This window comes from Acanthochromis polyacanthus, chromosome 18, assembly GCF_021347895.1.
Source record: "Acanthochromis polyacanthus isolate Apoly-LR-REF ecotype Palm Island chromosome 18, KAUST_Apoly_ChrSc, whole genome shotgun sequence".
In the NCBI taxonomy this organism is placed as follows: domain Eukaryota; kingdom Metazoa; phylum Chordata; class Actinopteri; family Pomacentridae; genus Acanthochromis; species Acanthochromis polyacanthus.
The window spans coordinates 3,152,390-3,168,062 of NC_067130.1; the positions used below are offsets into that span (position 1 = coordinate 3,152,390).

The 15,673-nt window shown below is 40.0% G+C and overlaps 2 protein-coding genes across 5 annotated transcripts; one reads left to right on the forward strand and one right to left on the reverse strand.

Moving 5' to 3' along the window:
* Positions 1-23: 23 nt before the first annotated feature.
* Positions 24-5,334, forward strand: LOC110958354 (phosphoglycerate mutase 2). 2 transcript variants are annotated; one of them, XM_022204859.2, is made up of 4 exons: positions 24-2,341; positions 3,234-3,879; positions 4,089-4,269; positions 4,879-5,334. In XM_022204859.2, the coding sequence occupies exons 2-4, from the start codon at positions 3,241-3,243 to the stop codon at positions 5,046-5,048; spliced, it is 990 nt and encodes a 329-aa protein (XP_022060551.2). In that variant the 5' UTR covers positions 24-2,341; positions 3,234-3,240; the 3' UTR covers positions 5,049-5,334. The 2 variants fall into 2 exon arrangements, with proteins under 2 accessions (XP_022060551.2, XP_022060552.2); XM_022204860.2 differs by lacking the exon at positions 24-2,341 and having other exon boundaries at positions 2,902-3,879.
* An 842-nt stretch (positions 5,335-6,176) lies between these two features.
* On the reverse strand, positions 6,177-14,293 carry LOC110958355 (syntaxin-2-like). Of its 3 annotated transcripts, none has more exons than XM_051938109.1 (9): positions 14,151-14,293; positions 13,605-13,681; positions 12,876-12,975; positions 11,474-11,548; positions 10,272-10,345; positions 9,981-10,089; positions 7,334-7,407; positions 7,066-7,203; positions 6,177-6,966 (listed from the first exon to the last, which is right to left on the reverse strand). In XM_051938109.1, exons 2-9 carry the CDS (start codon positions 13,656-13,658, stop codon positions 6,793-6,795), a joined length of 798 nt encoding a protein of 265 aa, XP_051794069.1. In that variant the 5' UTR covers positions 13,659-13,681; positions 14,151-14,293; the 3' UTR covers positions 6,177-6,792. The 3 variants fall into 3 exon arrangements, with proteins under 3 accessions (XP_051794069.1, XP_022060554.1, XP_022060553.1); XM_022204862.2 differs by lacking the exon at positions 14,151-14,293 and adding an exon at positions 13,999-14,109 and having other exon boundaries at positions 13,605-13,678; XM_022204861.2 differs by lacking the exon at positions 14,151-14,293 and adding an exon at positions 13,999-14,108.
* Positions 14,294-15,673: the final 1,380 nt, after the last annotated feature.

Sequence of the window (15,673 nt, forward strand, 5' to 3'; positions counted from 1 at the left end):
ACACTGCAACAGTAAGAAATAAGACAGAGAGGGACCATGGGAATAAGAATAGGAGGGAAATGAGCGAGGGTTAAAAACAGAGTGAAAAAACTGGAGGGAGGAGGTTGTAAAAATGGCATGTTAAAAAGCTGCATGATGCTCTGACCTTGGCATGAAAAACAATGTTCAACCAAGCCAAGTTTATAAATGAACTCATGAAGCAGATTTATCAGAGTCTTTAACAGCAAAAGACATTAATGCATACAAAACTACAATAATCACCAGTTTTAACAGAGAATCTGAACCTGTGGTGCCCAGAAATACTGCAGGTAACTAGATTTTGTGAGGAATGCCGTGTTTAATGAAGGACAGAAACATCTGTAACACGCCTCTTGTGCTATTCTCACTGCAGAAAAGAGGAGGGGGGATGTCCTGGTTTAGGAATCGTGACACAGCATCTCTCCTCCTGGTGGAGAGCAGAACTACAGCCACGACCTCAAAAGCCCCGCAAGGAGAAAATCCCACCCAAACAGATGGAAGAGGCCACATGTTGAAGACACAACAAAGAGTAGGCGAATGTGTAAACGCATTGCTATAGTAACAAATACCTGCACTGTTGTAGAATTATCGGCGTGATTATTAACAGTAATAAGCTCTGCTGTGCTGTGAATTTTAATTAACCAGCTGTTCAGTTACATGCAATAATTATTCATCTCTTTTAATATTGTTAACGATACATTTAGGCTTTGTTGTCTTTTCCTGTAAAATAATAAGTGAATTTCTCATATATCATTATCTGAGAACAACAGTGCAGGAAGAAACAAAAGCGGCTATCTGTAAAGACATCTTGAGAACACTGCATTGTCTGTGACACAAGATAGTTACAGATTTAATCAATAACTGCTTGTAATGTCCTTGCGGTTTGACGGAGTAAGAAACAATCACAAAAATCCCCCAACAGTTCAGTTTGTACTTGAGTTCAAAGAGAGATTTTTAAGTGAAGTGATAAGTGAAGCCGTCTTTACTGTTTTCGGCTGTTTGTCAGGTTTGTTGTCTTCATTTCTAGAAAAGACAAACTGTCCCTTTCATCTGCTGCACCGTTACACCGGCAGTTCAGTTACACCCAGCTGCTGACGGGCAGTTTCTGTTCTTGTGTGACTGGTGAGTGTGTGTGTGTGTGTGTGTGTGTAGGAATGCAGTGGCTCAGTCAAAGTTAATGTTTGGAGATTCATCTTGCCTTCCAGCTCTATGCATAAATGCAGGGCTTTGCAGCAATATCCGTGTGCGTACAGGATGTGTGTGTCTTTGTGACTGGCTATAGCGTGTGCTGCTTGTGTGATTTGCCTTTGCAGCAAAGGCCCCCGGTACTTCCAGGCGGTGCTGTACCCAAACAGAAGCGAGGCAGGCGGTGGGATGTGGGGGACTTCAGTGGGAGCTGCATGGACTCTGCTGCAGGCTGAGTCATCGTAACAGTTGTGATCGCACAAACTCCCCTGTGTACACTTTTTCCCACCCTGACAGCAGTCTGGCAATCTGCACCAGGGCCGTTTTTGGCAGACGAGATGCTTACAGGACCTGGGGAAATGCAACACAGAAAGTAGATCATTAACTTCTCTTTCCAATCTAATTGAGCCACTTACGGCGCTGATTTCCAGGCTGTTACTTGCTCTCCCTGTGACGCTAACATAACTAGCCTAAGCATCAGCATTTTCCTGTTAGCATCCCCAGTGTTTCCATCATCGTGGATGAATAGATGACAGCATTGTACACTAACAGCTGCTCTCTAAGTGACAATAGTAGTTTTATTAATTGCTTCAGTTTATAAATAGTATTTATCAGGATGCCTCTGTACTTTTTTGGACCACTAGAGGGCCAAAAAAGCATAAAGACAGATAGACAGGTATGACCGGATGCAAGTAAATTAACACTCTTATTATGTGCCCTTTTTAAACGTGAGACTAATATTTCTATTTTCTTTTGATCTCGTCAGCTCAACCCTTCTACATGTGATACTCTAACTCTGTCAGACAGCTGTTTGCTGTTTTATCAGAGTATTTCTGCTGTAAAATGGTTCATCATGATCAGGTTACATACTATCCATTCACTATAGAGCCAGAGAGGTCCAGCCACTGAAATGTTTCTTCCTCCTGCAGCATCATTGTTCTTGCTCTGTGCGGTCCAACAGCCCAATGTCATGATCATACGAAGAACGCTGGCGTCAAGCCCGGAAATCCATTAATATTATATTTTTGGAGTATTGCATTTCCCGTGGAGTATAATTTGATTGTGAGGGGCTGGAGACATCGACTTTGCCCGACAGCTCTGGGCTTCCAGGCTTCATCAGCTCCTTTATCTCTTGTCTGTAAGTTTCCGTGCATTTCTGCTTTCCAGCATTACAATATAGAAGATGCAGAATATTTGGCTACATTTTTTTCCCTCTCAGTAGCACATATATGATATTTCCACTAGTGAGGAACACTACACGTCTCACAGTTCAAAAATAGAAATAAAGACTTATTAACTTTGATGAAAGTATGTTGTAGAGCTGGTTTTCTATCAAATTTGCTTAGATTTAAGTGTGCTTATGTGATAAAACAAGTTTAAGCAGTCTTGTGAAATATAGTGTGATATGTTGCTTTTTTTATATGATACTAGAGCAGCTCCTAGAGGTGATGGACTGAAATAACACTTTATAAAGTACCCTGTCTGTTTAAGATTTAAGACTTACTTTATTATAGATCCATGTTTGGTCAGGTTGAACCCTTATGGATGTAGTTCAGATCCTTAGGACAGGCTTTATTGCTTTTTTTTTTTTTAAACTGAGACTTTTGCAGACTTTAATGCTTTATGTTGTCTCTAAGTTTTTACCCCATTACATTTTTTACCCCAGTTTTTATAATAGAAATAGTAGCAGCAGCTCTGGCAGTCAGTTCCAGTGTTTTTCCTGCTGGCAGCAACATTTACAATAAAAAAAATTCTGGCTTTATGCAGCTGTTTGACTATATATCGACTGTAGGATTTGTCCTCCCACGCTGCCTTGCTGTTATACCACACAACAAATATCCTGTGATAAAATGTATTATTTACTCAACTCTTCAGTGCAATTAGTTTGTCTGTCACTGTTAAAACTGCTCATCTCGGTGTGAGGTGCCTCTCTGCAGCCAACTCTGATCTTTACACTTTTGTTGCACAGACCTCAGTTTAAAAGTCATGTTGCTATTTTGGCCTAATCTCTGACCTCTGGCACTTCCCAGCCACCACATGTCCCCACAGTCGAGCAGAGGGCTGCTTTTACTGGCCCACCTCATGCGTCCATCAGAGTCTGAAAGCCTCTCACAGGTGGAAAGTCAACAGGGCCTGTCTTCCACCGCCACAGCTGCTATATATAAAGCCTCTGGTATGCTGGTTTGGCCTCACTGTTGGTCAGCCAGCGTGCAGCTTGGAAGGGCTGAGGGCTCCGTGTGTGGAAAAGCACGATTAAACATGACTGCCGTCCACCGTTTGGTTATTGTCCGCCACGGCGAGAGCGCCTGGAACCAGGAGAACCGCTTCTGCGGCTGGTTCGATGCCGACCTCAGTGAGAAGGGCGTGGAGGAGGCCAAGCGTGGAGCTCAGGCCATCAAGGATGCAGGCCTGAAGTTTGACGTGTGCTACACATCCGTGCTGAAACGTGCCGTCAAGACCCTGTGGACCATCATGGAGGGCACGGACCAGATGTGGCTGCCCGTGATTCGTACCTGGCGTCTGAACGAGCGCCACTACGGAGGCCTCACTGGACTCAACAAGGCGGAGACGGCTGAAAAGCACGGCGAGGAGCAGGTGAAGGTTTGGCGTCGTTCCTTCGACATCCCACCTCCACCCATGGACAAGGACCACCCTTACCACAAGATTATCAGTGAGGTAAGACAAACACATGTTTATGATTGTTCTTACTAAGAAATCAGTCCTTAAATTCCAGCTTCAACCAATTAAAACTAACCAGAGGAATATTATAGTGCATCTAAGAGTATAAACAGTCTATAGAAGTCTGGTGTTTGCTCAACAGTTTTCTCGGTTATATAACTTCAGTTGTGGGAGTAAAATACCTGCTTGGTTCTTTATCCCTCCAGTCTCGGCGCTACAAGAACCTGAAGGCCGGTGAGCTGCCCACATGTGAGTCACTGAAGGACACCATCGCCCGAGCCCTGCCTTTCTGGAACGAAGTCATCGCTCCTGAAATCAAAGCTGGGAAGAACGTTATCATCGCCGCCCACGGCAACAGCCTCCGTGGCATCGTCAAGCACTTAGAGGGTGAGCGTTGCAGTTTGCAGGCGGATAAAGCTTCAATAAAAACGCTGAATGAAAAACTTCTGTCTGATACAGTAGCTAAGTGGAGGTGAAAGCTTGATATAAAATTGCTGTGAAATTGTAAGCACTCAAATTCTAGCAATTTCACAAAAGATTTTGAAAGCATTTTCTACTGCATTTGCACAAAGGCCAGAGCTGAATAGCCCCACACACTGGTCTTTACACACACACAGTTGTGGATTGCAGTGTGTATAAATAGCATGCAGGGACTCGGGGACAGTGGAGAGGGTCATGAGGTTGGTTCCCATTACAGTCACGACCTTTATGTAGAAAGGTTGGACTTTTTCAAGGAGTGGCCAGACATGGATAAGGGAGTTCTGCATCAAGAAAGTCTGAAGGGCAACGGTAAATGTCACATAGTAGCACCAGGTGGAATGTTAGACTGAGGATGAGAGGAAAGGGCAGTTACAGAGAGCTGTAAATAAAATACAGATGGATGTAAGAAGGCTTGCAATGGATGCTACTTCTGTTATGTCAGACCATTGCTGGGCTCCAGACGGCTTTATATCGCATCAGTTACAATCCCTCTGTTCTGTCTGCCCGTTTTTCCAGATATGTCTGATGCAGCCATCATGGAACTGAACCTTCCCACAGGAATCCCCATCGTGTACGAGCTGGACGCAGACCTGAAGCCCGTCAAGCCCATGTCATTCCTCGGCGATGAGGAGACCGTGAAGAAGGCCATGGAGGCTGTGGCCGCCCAGGGCAAAGTGAAGAAGTAAGCCCGCCTCGGAGGCTCCATGAGGAGGCAGAAAGACACTGTTACCCCTATACCCTTCAGCTGTTCCCCCTCATCCGTACGTCAATCCTTGTAGTCCATTCCATCAGGGGAAATGTTCCTTTGGAGACGGGCCACTTTCAGCACAACGGTCTCCTGTTTGCTTCAGTGATAAGCAGACCTGTCGATCCAAACATTCACACACAGCTCAGCCCCTTTAAAGTGTAGTCAGGCCCTGTTTTGAGGCCCCCACCACACTGGCACAACCAATAAACCATGTTTTTACGTAGGTCTGTCTGTCCAGTTTTCCTCCTGTCTTCTACGCTGTCATTCTTATGTCTTACTCCTTTTGGAAATCAGTGGTTTCAGCAGAGTGCAAAGGTGCTGTGAAATCTTATCCAAGAGGCGGAGTGAGAAAAGTCAATGGGTTCGTCCTGGCAGCGATCCCACCATGCAGGCAGCGTATCCTCCACTCCAGCCAGAACAATTTCAAACCGCTCCCTATCACACAGAGCGATCTATGACCTACAGGCAGGTGGCAAACGTGAAGAAACCCAACAAACGCAGACACTTTTAGAAGTGGTGTTTTTCTGGCGAAGGTTCAGGTGCACTTGTCCGCTCAGATGAAGTGTCACTGCAAATGAATGCTAATTTATTCTGAGTGATTGCCTTTGCTCAATTATGAGACATTTCTATCCAGAGGGGAGTGGTGCCTCGCAGGATGATTTCATCTGAAAACGGAGCACGATTATGAAAAGTAACGGACATATGTATTTATGACGTTTTCCAGTCACCAGATCTCCAAATGGTTTGACATTATGGGGGCACGTTGAACTGACACGTCGTCTCCACTGACAGGAATTCTGACAAAAACTAACAAGCGTCAGACGTCAAACAGAAATTATTTTTAGGCACAAACTCAGTGACGTTTTGAACTTAAAGTCAAATATGTTTACTGCCGTCACAGTTTTAGTTGAGCCATACTGCATGCTAACACTATAAATACCCCAACTTCTGATCGGATGATGACACCAGAAGTTCAGTTCTTGAGGACTTTTCCTCACACACTAGGATTATGATTCCAGTATGTTTTCCTTTCCCCCCACACACGGCTACAATAATGCACCCAAAATTATGTTCTGCATCATTAATCAAAGGTTTATTTGGGCAGTTTATCTGTAGAGATAACACAATGTTCCATTATATAGCAGAATGCACAAAAAAAAAGCACACAACCGAGCACCACAAATAATAAGCACCAGAGTTTAGCATCACTGCAGAGAGGAGGGAAGGTAAAAGCTGGTCAAAGCTGCAGCTACAATAATGTTGCAGTGCCACCAACTGCCTGGGTCGCTCTGCATAAAAATATAAGATTGTCTCAACAAATTTAGGAACTATAATGAGATCTGTGGCATGTTTGGAACCAACACTAAAAGGACTGAGTCTGTAAGCATTGATTGACAAGTCGAAATCATTTTTTTGGGTTAGATTTTCAAGTCCTGTGGCTGCATTTGTCCTCTTCAAAATCCACCTATAAGGGTTGTCCACAGCTTCTCTTCACTTTCATTTGACAGCAGATTTTCGGGTCACAATTAAGCTAAAAACAGATTCATCAATATCCTTTAGGAAGAAGCTGAAGGGGCAAACGGGCAGCGTGAATCAGATGAAAGTGACTCCCATCGGACGCAGGCTTTGATGCTGATCAGGACATCAGGTGCAGTCAGTGTTCAAACAGGTCAGAAGGTGAGTCACGGTTTAAGCTGCAGATCTTTCCTCTTGGACCGTCTTAAGAAGTTTGGGAGGAATGCCAGCTTGTAAGGATTTTTCTTGTATTCGGCCGCTTTCTGGGTTTCTGTTATAGAAGCGTCTACATACTCTGCAGCACTCATGACGTTCTTTTCTATGTTGTTAATTAAGTCCCCCTGGTAAAGGGAAAAACAGGATCGACACCAGTCAGGGTTTGGTCTGAGCATATACCTTCTGTCTTCAGAAAGCTTTTCCAAATGAAACTGCACTTTTACCTGAATCTCTAACAGCATGGCGGTGTCCAGAAATATCTCGTGCAGCTCTTTGATGCTGGACTCGAGGCACATGATGTCCTGATGTCGACATTCAATCTCATTCAGAGCCTGGCTGGAAATACGAGTACCAGAGCTGATCTGTGGAAATAAAACTGTCATGTTTTAAACGTTGTCTGGAATAGTTCAGGCAGAATAGTATCCTGACTAAGCTTTCATTGAAACACAGAACAGATTACAGATGAACAAATTATGAGAAATTTATACAAACATCAGATATGAAGATGGTGAGATCATCCCGGTGCAGCATCTCCTCCAACTCTTCATCTGTAGTAACTTTATCCACTGAAAAAAAACATTTTGACATTTGTATTGGGATTATTTAAACTAAACCTACACAGATTTAGATAATTTGTCAGAAAATAGACAGTCATTTACACTGACAGATGTCTCCAATCAAAGTATTTTTGTCCTGCCAAGGCTCAAATTACATGCATTTTTAGACATTCACCACAAGATGGCGTAGGTACATCTCTACTCCACAGTCTCCCAACTCAAACAAGTTCACGACATTTAAACCACAATGAGGGTAGATGGATGAAATGCTAAAAAACACACAGAAAAGGAAGTCTAAAGTTCATAAAATGAACAGAGTGGAATACAGGAACATGATGCTGCAGTTGTTTCTGCCCTGAATTAAAATGATCGCTGCTTTAAGAGCCCATATGGTTAAAACCAGTTTTTACTGTTTTTTGTGGCTCCTATAGATTTAGATAAGCAATCTAAAAGCTGTTCAGATATGCCTGCCTGTCCACCAGGTTTATTTACTTCCTACAGTTGCTTCTGCTAACTCTACAAGGACCAAAGTACACTAACTGTCCTGTTATTAAATAAACAACAGTCTGCATGCACGTCTAGCATCTGAGGAACAGAGCATTTTACTTTGATTTGTAACCACAAGAGGAGAGGTTCTCTACAGGGATGAATCCAGTTTTCAGTTGATGTCCACTCCAGTCAACTTACTGGTTAGGAGGAAGCCTGGAGAAGCTACAAACCAGACTGTCTGCAGTAAAACACCATTCATAGAAGATCCCATGAGGCTCGGTGCTTTGACAGTGGGAGGGGAAGAGTTTTAAGAGCTGCAAGTGATTTCAAAGCTGCGTCGTTTCACTGTTCTATATGCCTTACTAGAGTGATTTGATCCTAAAGCAGGAACTGATTAAACAAAGCCTGGCACTTGCTGACCTCACAGGATTTGCCATTGGTTTTAATTATGCGTTTTTATTTGTTCTATTCAACTCCTCTGAGGTTTCACTTAAAAGAGGAACATTTCAACTGTCAGAATACATCTAAGCAACACATTAGTTTAACAGAATGTGTGATTGTAATTACAGTCAAATCTACCAATACATTAATAATCTAATAGTGAGATTGATAAGCCTACAAAAGGGGTGTCCAACATGAGGCCCGTGGGCCAAAAGTGGTCCTCCAGAGGGTCCAATCCGGCCCTCGAAGTGTAAAAACTACAGAGAAGACATTAACTGCAGATTGTAAACTAGTAAAACTATAAATTTTAAATCATTTCTAGACCATGACAAGTTGTTTGGATCATAAAGTAAAACACTAGATTGTTCATTGTTCTTTTATTATCTTGTGTCTCATTTTTGTAATATTTTGTCTTGTTTTTGTTGTTATTGTGTCTATTTTTGTCTGACTTTTATCGTTGGTGTCACGTTTTTATTGTTTTGCTTCTCGTTTTTGTTATTTTGCGTTTTGCTTTATTCGTTGTTTTGTGTATCGTTTGTCGTTTTTGTAATTTTTTGTCTCATTTGTCCATTTTTTTGTCGCTCTGTAACTTTTTTGTTTTACATCTCATTTTTGTAATATTTTGTCTTGTTTTTGTCTTTTTTGTCGTTTTGTATTTTCTTTTGTCTCACTTGTGTTTTTTGTCATTTTGTGTATTGCTTTAGTCACCGTTTTGTGTGTAGTTCTGTGCTTTTTTTGTCTCACTTGTGTTCATTTTTTTGTTGCTTTGAAACTGTAATTTTTTTGTCTCTTCTGTTTCGTCTCATTTTTATTATTTTGTGTCTCATTTTTGTCGTATTTTGTCTTGTTTTTGCTGTTTTTGTCTGACTTTTGTCATTTTTATCATAAAGTAAAATCCTACATCATTCAGTTCCAGGTAACTAAATGTTGTGTTCCTTTGTAGACACTCTGTGATCTGGAAGTTGTGATGTGGAAATGATAAACTGAGGATGAATGTTGCTGAAATTGAATTCATTTTTTCTTCAGAAATTTCCGGTTGTTCATGATGTTTTGTAAAAAGATAATTCCTTAAATGTGAACATTTTCAGAACATACATTTTTGTACGAAAACAAAGGAAGCATTAGGAGTTATTATTATTTCTACGTTATTATGGTGTGATTTTACTGGTCCACTTTAGATCAAATTGGGCTGAATGTTTTTTTTTTTTCATATTTCTATCTGTATGAAACAAAAGTTTTCTTTTTGTTTGTAAAAAATGCCCAATCTGGTGCCAGTAGATGTCAGCGTTTGGTGATCTCAGCCTTTTTCATGTAAAAAAAGCCGTTCTGCCGAGTTGATTGTAAAATTATTCTGACTGTGGTTGTTCTGTCTACAATCCAAATGAGAAAAAAATATTTTAAAATAGATAATAAAAAACTTAATGCAGAGTGTTTAATATTTCTGCCTCCCCAACACGATACTATCTGTTGATTTCCAGTGCTACTACGACAGAAATGTTTCTTGCTAGTAAAGAGTTCCCCCAAAACACCCTAATGGTGCCAATCTGATAAAATCCCGCTGTGTGAAATGAAATCCATTTACACAACGCTGACCTGAGTGTGAGGGGATTAAATGCTCGTGTTTTGCTTTCATTTGGTTTTTGGCAGCTCACCGATCTCTAGCTGCCTCTGAATCTGCGCCTTGCATTTCTCTCTGAAGGAGATTTGTGCCTCGTGGTAGCTCCTCATGACTTCAGCGAACCACCGAGTCAGGTGCGAGTGCTGGTGGAAGGAAGTCAGCACAATTTGAAATCAGATTATCGATTAAAATAAATCAATGCACACATCCATCCTATGAGGAGAGCATTGGAAGCAGGGGTTTTGTCAGGCGAGTGAAGACTGAGGGCCTAAACGTAACTGAAGCGCTGACAATCATAATACATTAAATAAAAACACTTCCTCACCTGGTTGCTCCTAATTCGTAGGATTACTGAGGAATCTCTGCCGTTCTTATCCGCAGGCCAGTTTGTCTGCATTGCTGAAAACACAGAGACACGTCTAATATGAGGACACATCTCAATTAAAGCTAAATAAACAGCCCTTTTCCCATGCTGTGTTAATCTGAGACAGTTTGTGCAGGAGCTGATTGGCCAGAGGGACGGACAAACCAATCACAACAGAGTCTCCCTCCTGTAGCAGCAGTGGATGATTGTTTACTGATAACCAGCAGTAAAGAACACGGCACTTCTCTGTTTGTCCATTTGCAAGTCAAATCCTGTGATCTGAACTTTGTAGTCCTAGTGTTTGAGGAAGTCTGATGTTCTCCCTCCACTGGTTCCCTGTTGGTTTTAGATATGATTGTAAGATTTTACTGATCACTTTTCAAGCTGCCAGGGTCTCACCCAAGACTACATTTATGATCTGTTGACCCCTTATGAGCCTGATCACAGCCTTAGATCCTCAGGTGGATCCTCGTGGTTGTTCCACAGTCGAGGTTTAAATCTAAAGAGGACTGAGTGTTCTCCATCAGGATCTCGACTTTAGAACGACCTGCCTGAGGGGATCAGACCTGCAGAGTCACTAACTTCTTTTAAATCACTTCATAAAACCCACTTTTTTAGACTTGCTTTTATGTGAGGCTTACTTTTAGTGTTTTATTCTGGTTTGTGTCCTGTTTGTTTTACATGTTCTCTCTTGTTTTATTTTACTTTCAGCTGCCTGGGTTTTTGGTTTCATGTCGTCTCTAATTCTTTAATTCTCTATTTTTTACTTTTAATTTTAACCCTCAATCTTGTTCTTTAATTTTCAAACTGCCTAGTTCCCATGTTTCAGTTGTGTGCTAATGTAGCTAATTATTCATTTAATTTATTGCCGTTTTTTCATTGACTGCTCTGACATGTCTCTTAAATCTTGTTTGATTGTCTCTTTGTTTGCACATTTTAACTGTCAAAGCACTTTGTAAACGCCGTTCTTAAGGGTGCTATATAAATGAAGTTATTACAGTTAATATTCTGCATTTTTCCTCTTCATTGTTTCAAACAATGACACATCCAGACATCATCGACACAAACAGAAAAACCGATGCACTTAATGCAACATGTAACAAATTAGTATCTATTATATAAAAACACACTTTTAGAGGTTCCAAAAAGTTACCTGCACCCACATTTTAACATGGCTCGGACCAAAGTGGCGTTCTTCTTGGTGTCGTTGTTCAGCTGCTCCAGTTCATCTTTGCTTCCTAAAAACAACAGAATATTCCACCTTAATAGATTTGAATTTTAACAAAATGGGGATTTCACTAAAGAAAGTTTGGGTTTTGTCTGACTTATGGATTAAAAAAAAGTTTAGCACTCTGACCTGTCATTTTCAGAATAATAATAAACTTGTTACATTTTTTTAATGTACTTAGTTCATATCCTTTAGATTATTTTTCTCAAAGTATGTCAGCTAAGATCATTTTTTCCTGGTGGAGTTTAGCTAATGGAGTTCAACATTTCTCAGTAGCAGGGTGTGTGTAGAGCACCTTAAACGTCAGAAAAACTGTCATTATATTATTCATAATAAACAAAAACAAATGGACTGTCCTGGCATAATGGTAAATGGAGAAGCCATAATTAATATCATAAGTTATAAACATCTTGGTGTTTTATTAGACTCCACGCTCAACTTTAAAAAACATACTAAACATATGAGATGGACACTGAAATACAACCTCTCTCATTTCAGGACTATCAGAAATGCTCTTACTATTGATGGTGCAAAAACCTTTTTTTAAGCTTTGATTTTGACACATTTCATACAGTATACTGTATCTCATGCTGGTCACAAGCCAACAGAACAATTTTGAAACCTCTCATCCCTTTTTATTCAATGCACCTCTGGAAATACTACCAGGACAACGAGGGCTTCTTCTAGGTGGCAGTGTTGTATCCGTCTATGTAAAACTGCCTCTGGACAATCAACCTTCTCCTACAAAGCAGTAACGGAATGGAATCAGCTCCCCACTGAACTGAAGGCAACAACTGATTTTAAGGACTTTTCTAAAGAAACTATAAACTGGATCCAGAGAAACCAAACCTGTCAGCACTGACAGTCCTTGAAATGACTTTTTAAACTGTGTAAATGTGAGAATATGAGATCCTTTTTTAAAAATGTGATGTATTGCTTTTTATCTGTACTTCTTCCTTTCTTGCCTGCACCAGCAACTGCAGATGGAAACTAATAAAGAAAAAGAAAATATTCTGTTAGCATTTACTGATGTGTTGTTTTGGATGACGTGTCCACCTTCTGCGGCTACATCGGTGTCTTCAAACATGTTCAAATATCCATTTTAGCCCCAGTTTGCTCTAACATACAGTTCTGTTTAACCTTTAGCCTGTTTGTTGCTGTAGATTATCCCTCTTCAAACAGCGCAGTGTTTACAAATGGCCGTTAAGCCTTTTTTTGCTTGTTTTGTCAGTATTATGTACCCTAAAGGAGTTGACGGGTGTCCAAAAGCATCACCATCACAGTGAAGGAGTCAAGTTTCTACTTTATTAATTGTGAAAAACCTGTTTTGTTCTTACCCTTCCCTTGGTTTGGAGAGGACAGGATGGCACCATGTCTTCTCTCCATCTCCTCCGTCTGACGGGCAATTTTTTCGATGACATCTCTCACCTCGGCCACCTACAAACAATGATGTCATGAAAATAAACAGCAATGGCTCATATTTCAGCTGAGGTGCGAACTGGTTTAACAACACATACAGAATATGATCATTTGTTTATGAGACTTCTACATTTCTAGCTACCAACCCACTTAGAGTTGTAGTTGAGCTGCAACAAACAATTACTCACATTGTCTATTAATCTGTCAAGCATCTTCTCATTTAATTGATTAGTTGTACTAAAATGTCATAAAATGATTTTTAAAAGTCCCGGATGAAGTCTTGCTTTGTCCACAACTCAAACATATCAACTGTTTACTGTAAAGGAGGAGTAAAGAAACAAAGAAATATTCAAATTCCAGATGTTGGAATCAGAGAATAATAAATAAAAATTGTGCAGTTTGCAGTTAATCGATTATTTGATTCATTGTTACAGCTTTAACTAGTGAAACACGAATAAAAAAATAATTATTAACCCCGTTCTTGGCATCAAAAGTGAAAATGACCTTTATCTCCAATCACACAGTTCTTTTGATTTTCCAAGAAGCCTGGTAAAAGTTTTATGTTAAGCCTCAGAAACAGGGACCTGTACAGATGATACAGACAGACAACACACCTGTCCTACAGCCTTCATCAGTGTCAGGTTTACCTGTTTGAAAAAATCCTCCATGTTGACCGAGATGTCTGTTGTTGTCATGTCCATATGGTCATATCATCCTGCTGCTGCTGAAGGGGGAAAAAAGAGGGAATTAATATAGCCTAATTAAAAAAAAATACCACCTCTTACTCCACATTAACAGCCTCCCGAACTATTTTCAGCAATGTTATCGACAATCAACAGCAACAATCCACGTTACATTGCAGCTAACGGGCAAAACTAGCTCGATGTGTTCGCCATTTTATGAGTCTTTTAGCTTCAAAACGCAGTCCCATAAATACGTAAACATCCGCCGAGTCGTCTGCATTGTCATAACAGAAAATAACGTAAAAAGAGCCGCAGCATTACTGTTACTTTCGGTGTTGACGATAAAGCTCGACCTCACCTGCACTCCGTCTACCTGTGGGATGACCTCACCGACGGAGAGCACCTGTGTAATAAAGAGCGCGGGCACGCAGGCGCGCCTCCGCGACAGTTAGCAAACAAAGAGCCGCCAACCGAAGCTAAAGCTAAACGGAGCAGGTGTAAAGGACTCACCTGATGCTCGAAACACGACACAAAGTTAGTTTACTAGGTGTTATTTTCAGTAAACACAAAGGCTCAATTTAAACAGGAGAGATCACCATGGTAACACACGAGGAGACGTTACAACTTCCGACCAATCACATCACTGAATCGTCGCTCCTACAGGAAGCCGGAAGGGACATTTTTTTTTTTTTTTTTTTTTTTTATTGAAAGATATACATATATTTATAAAGAACATAGAGCTCGAGGCTCAAGGCTTTACAAAGTTCAATACCACAAATAATACAAACAAGATAATTATGTAAGTTTCTTACAATTTAAATTCTGCACACACAGTTCTGGTCTTCACAGCTTTAGCATTTGTACAGTACTTCAACGAGTTCAAGTAAGAGGACAACAGTGATTTAAAAACAATAAGCTTAGGCATTTGGTTGGAATACTTACATGTGTGAATATGAAATTTAGCAAACATTACAATCAGATTTATAATGAAAATTTTGTTCATGGGAAGATTTTTACCAAACATACCAAATATAATATCTCTATTCTCTAAGATAACTTCTACACTCAGTCTTCTATTCACAAACAAATTAATATCCTTCCAAAAGATTTGAGTATAAGCACACTCCCAAAAAAGATGGATAATTGATTCTTCGTTACCATGACAAAATGAACATAGGGGATCAACATTTAAGCGGTATTTGGAAATTACACTGTTAACAGGATAACATCTATGAAGAATTTTAAAGCAAACCTCGCGTATCTTGTTAGTTACAAAAAATTTTCTTGGAAGTAACCATACAGAATTCCAATCAATATCAGTAATTATATTGTTCCATACAAAAACAGAGGCTGGTTTGCAAATAAAATCCCTTATGATGACATCTCTAATACATTTGTTGTTTGTTTTTTCACTTAAAAAGCGTTCCGAACTATCAATAAACAATTCTTGGGATACCTCAACATTTGGATTGTGTCTATATGTTGACATCAGCATTTTAACACCAGACGGAATAGCATCGAAAACAATTGCAAATTCTCTCGGTGATACCGGGAAATTATATTCATAAAGAAAATCTACATAAGAATAAGTACATCCTTCTCTATTAAATAACTGATGCACATATATGATACCATTGTCAATCCATTTCTGTAAGAAAAGTGATTTGTGTTTAAAGCACAAGTTCTGATTGTTCCAAATACAATATTTGTGTGGGGAGAAATTGTGCTTATGAACTAGAGACCAAGATAGTAATAACTGTTTGTGAAAATTAGACAGTCTGACTGGAAGTTTCTCAATTTTATAGTTGCAATTTAGTAAAAAGTTTAAACCGCCTATTGCCTCAAATACATGTGTAGAGATAAAGTTCCATAAAGAGTTTGGTTTTTGCAAATATCTTTTTTATCCATTTAATTTTGAAAGAAGAATGTAGGGTATTAAAATCTATAGCATTAAATCCACCAGCGGACAATTTATTAATCATCACGCTTTTTTTGATAAGATGCGACTTTTTCTTCCAAATAAAATTGAATAA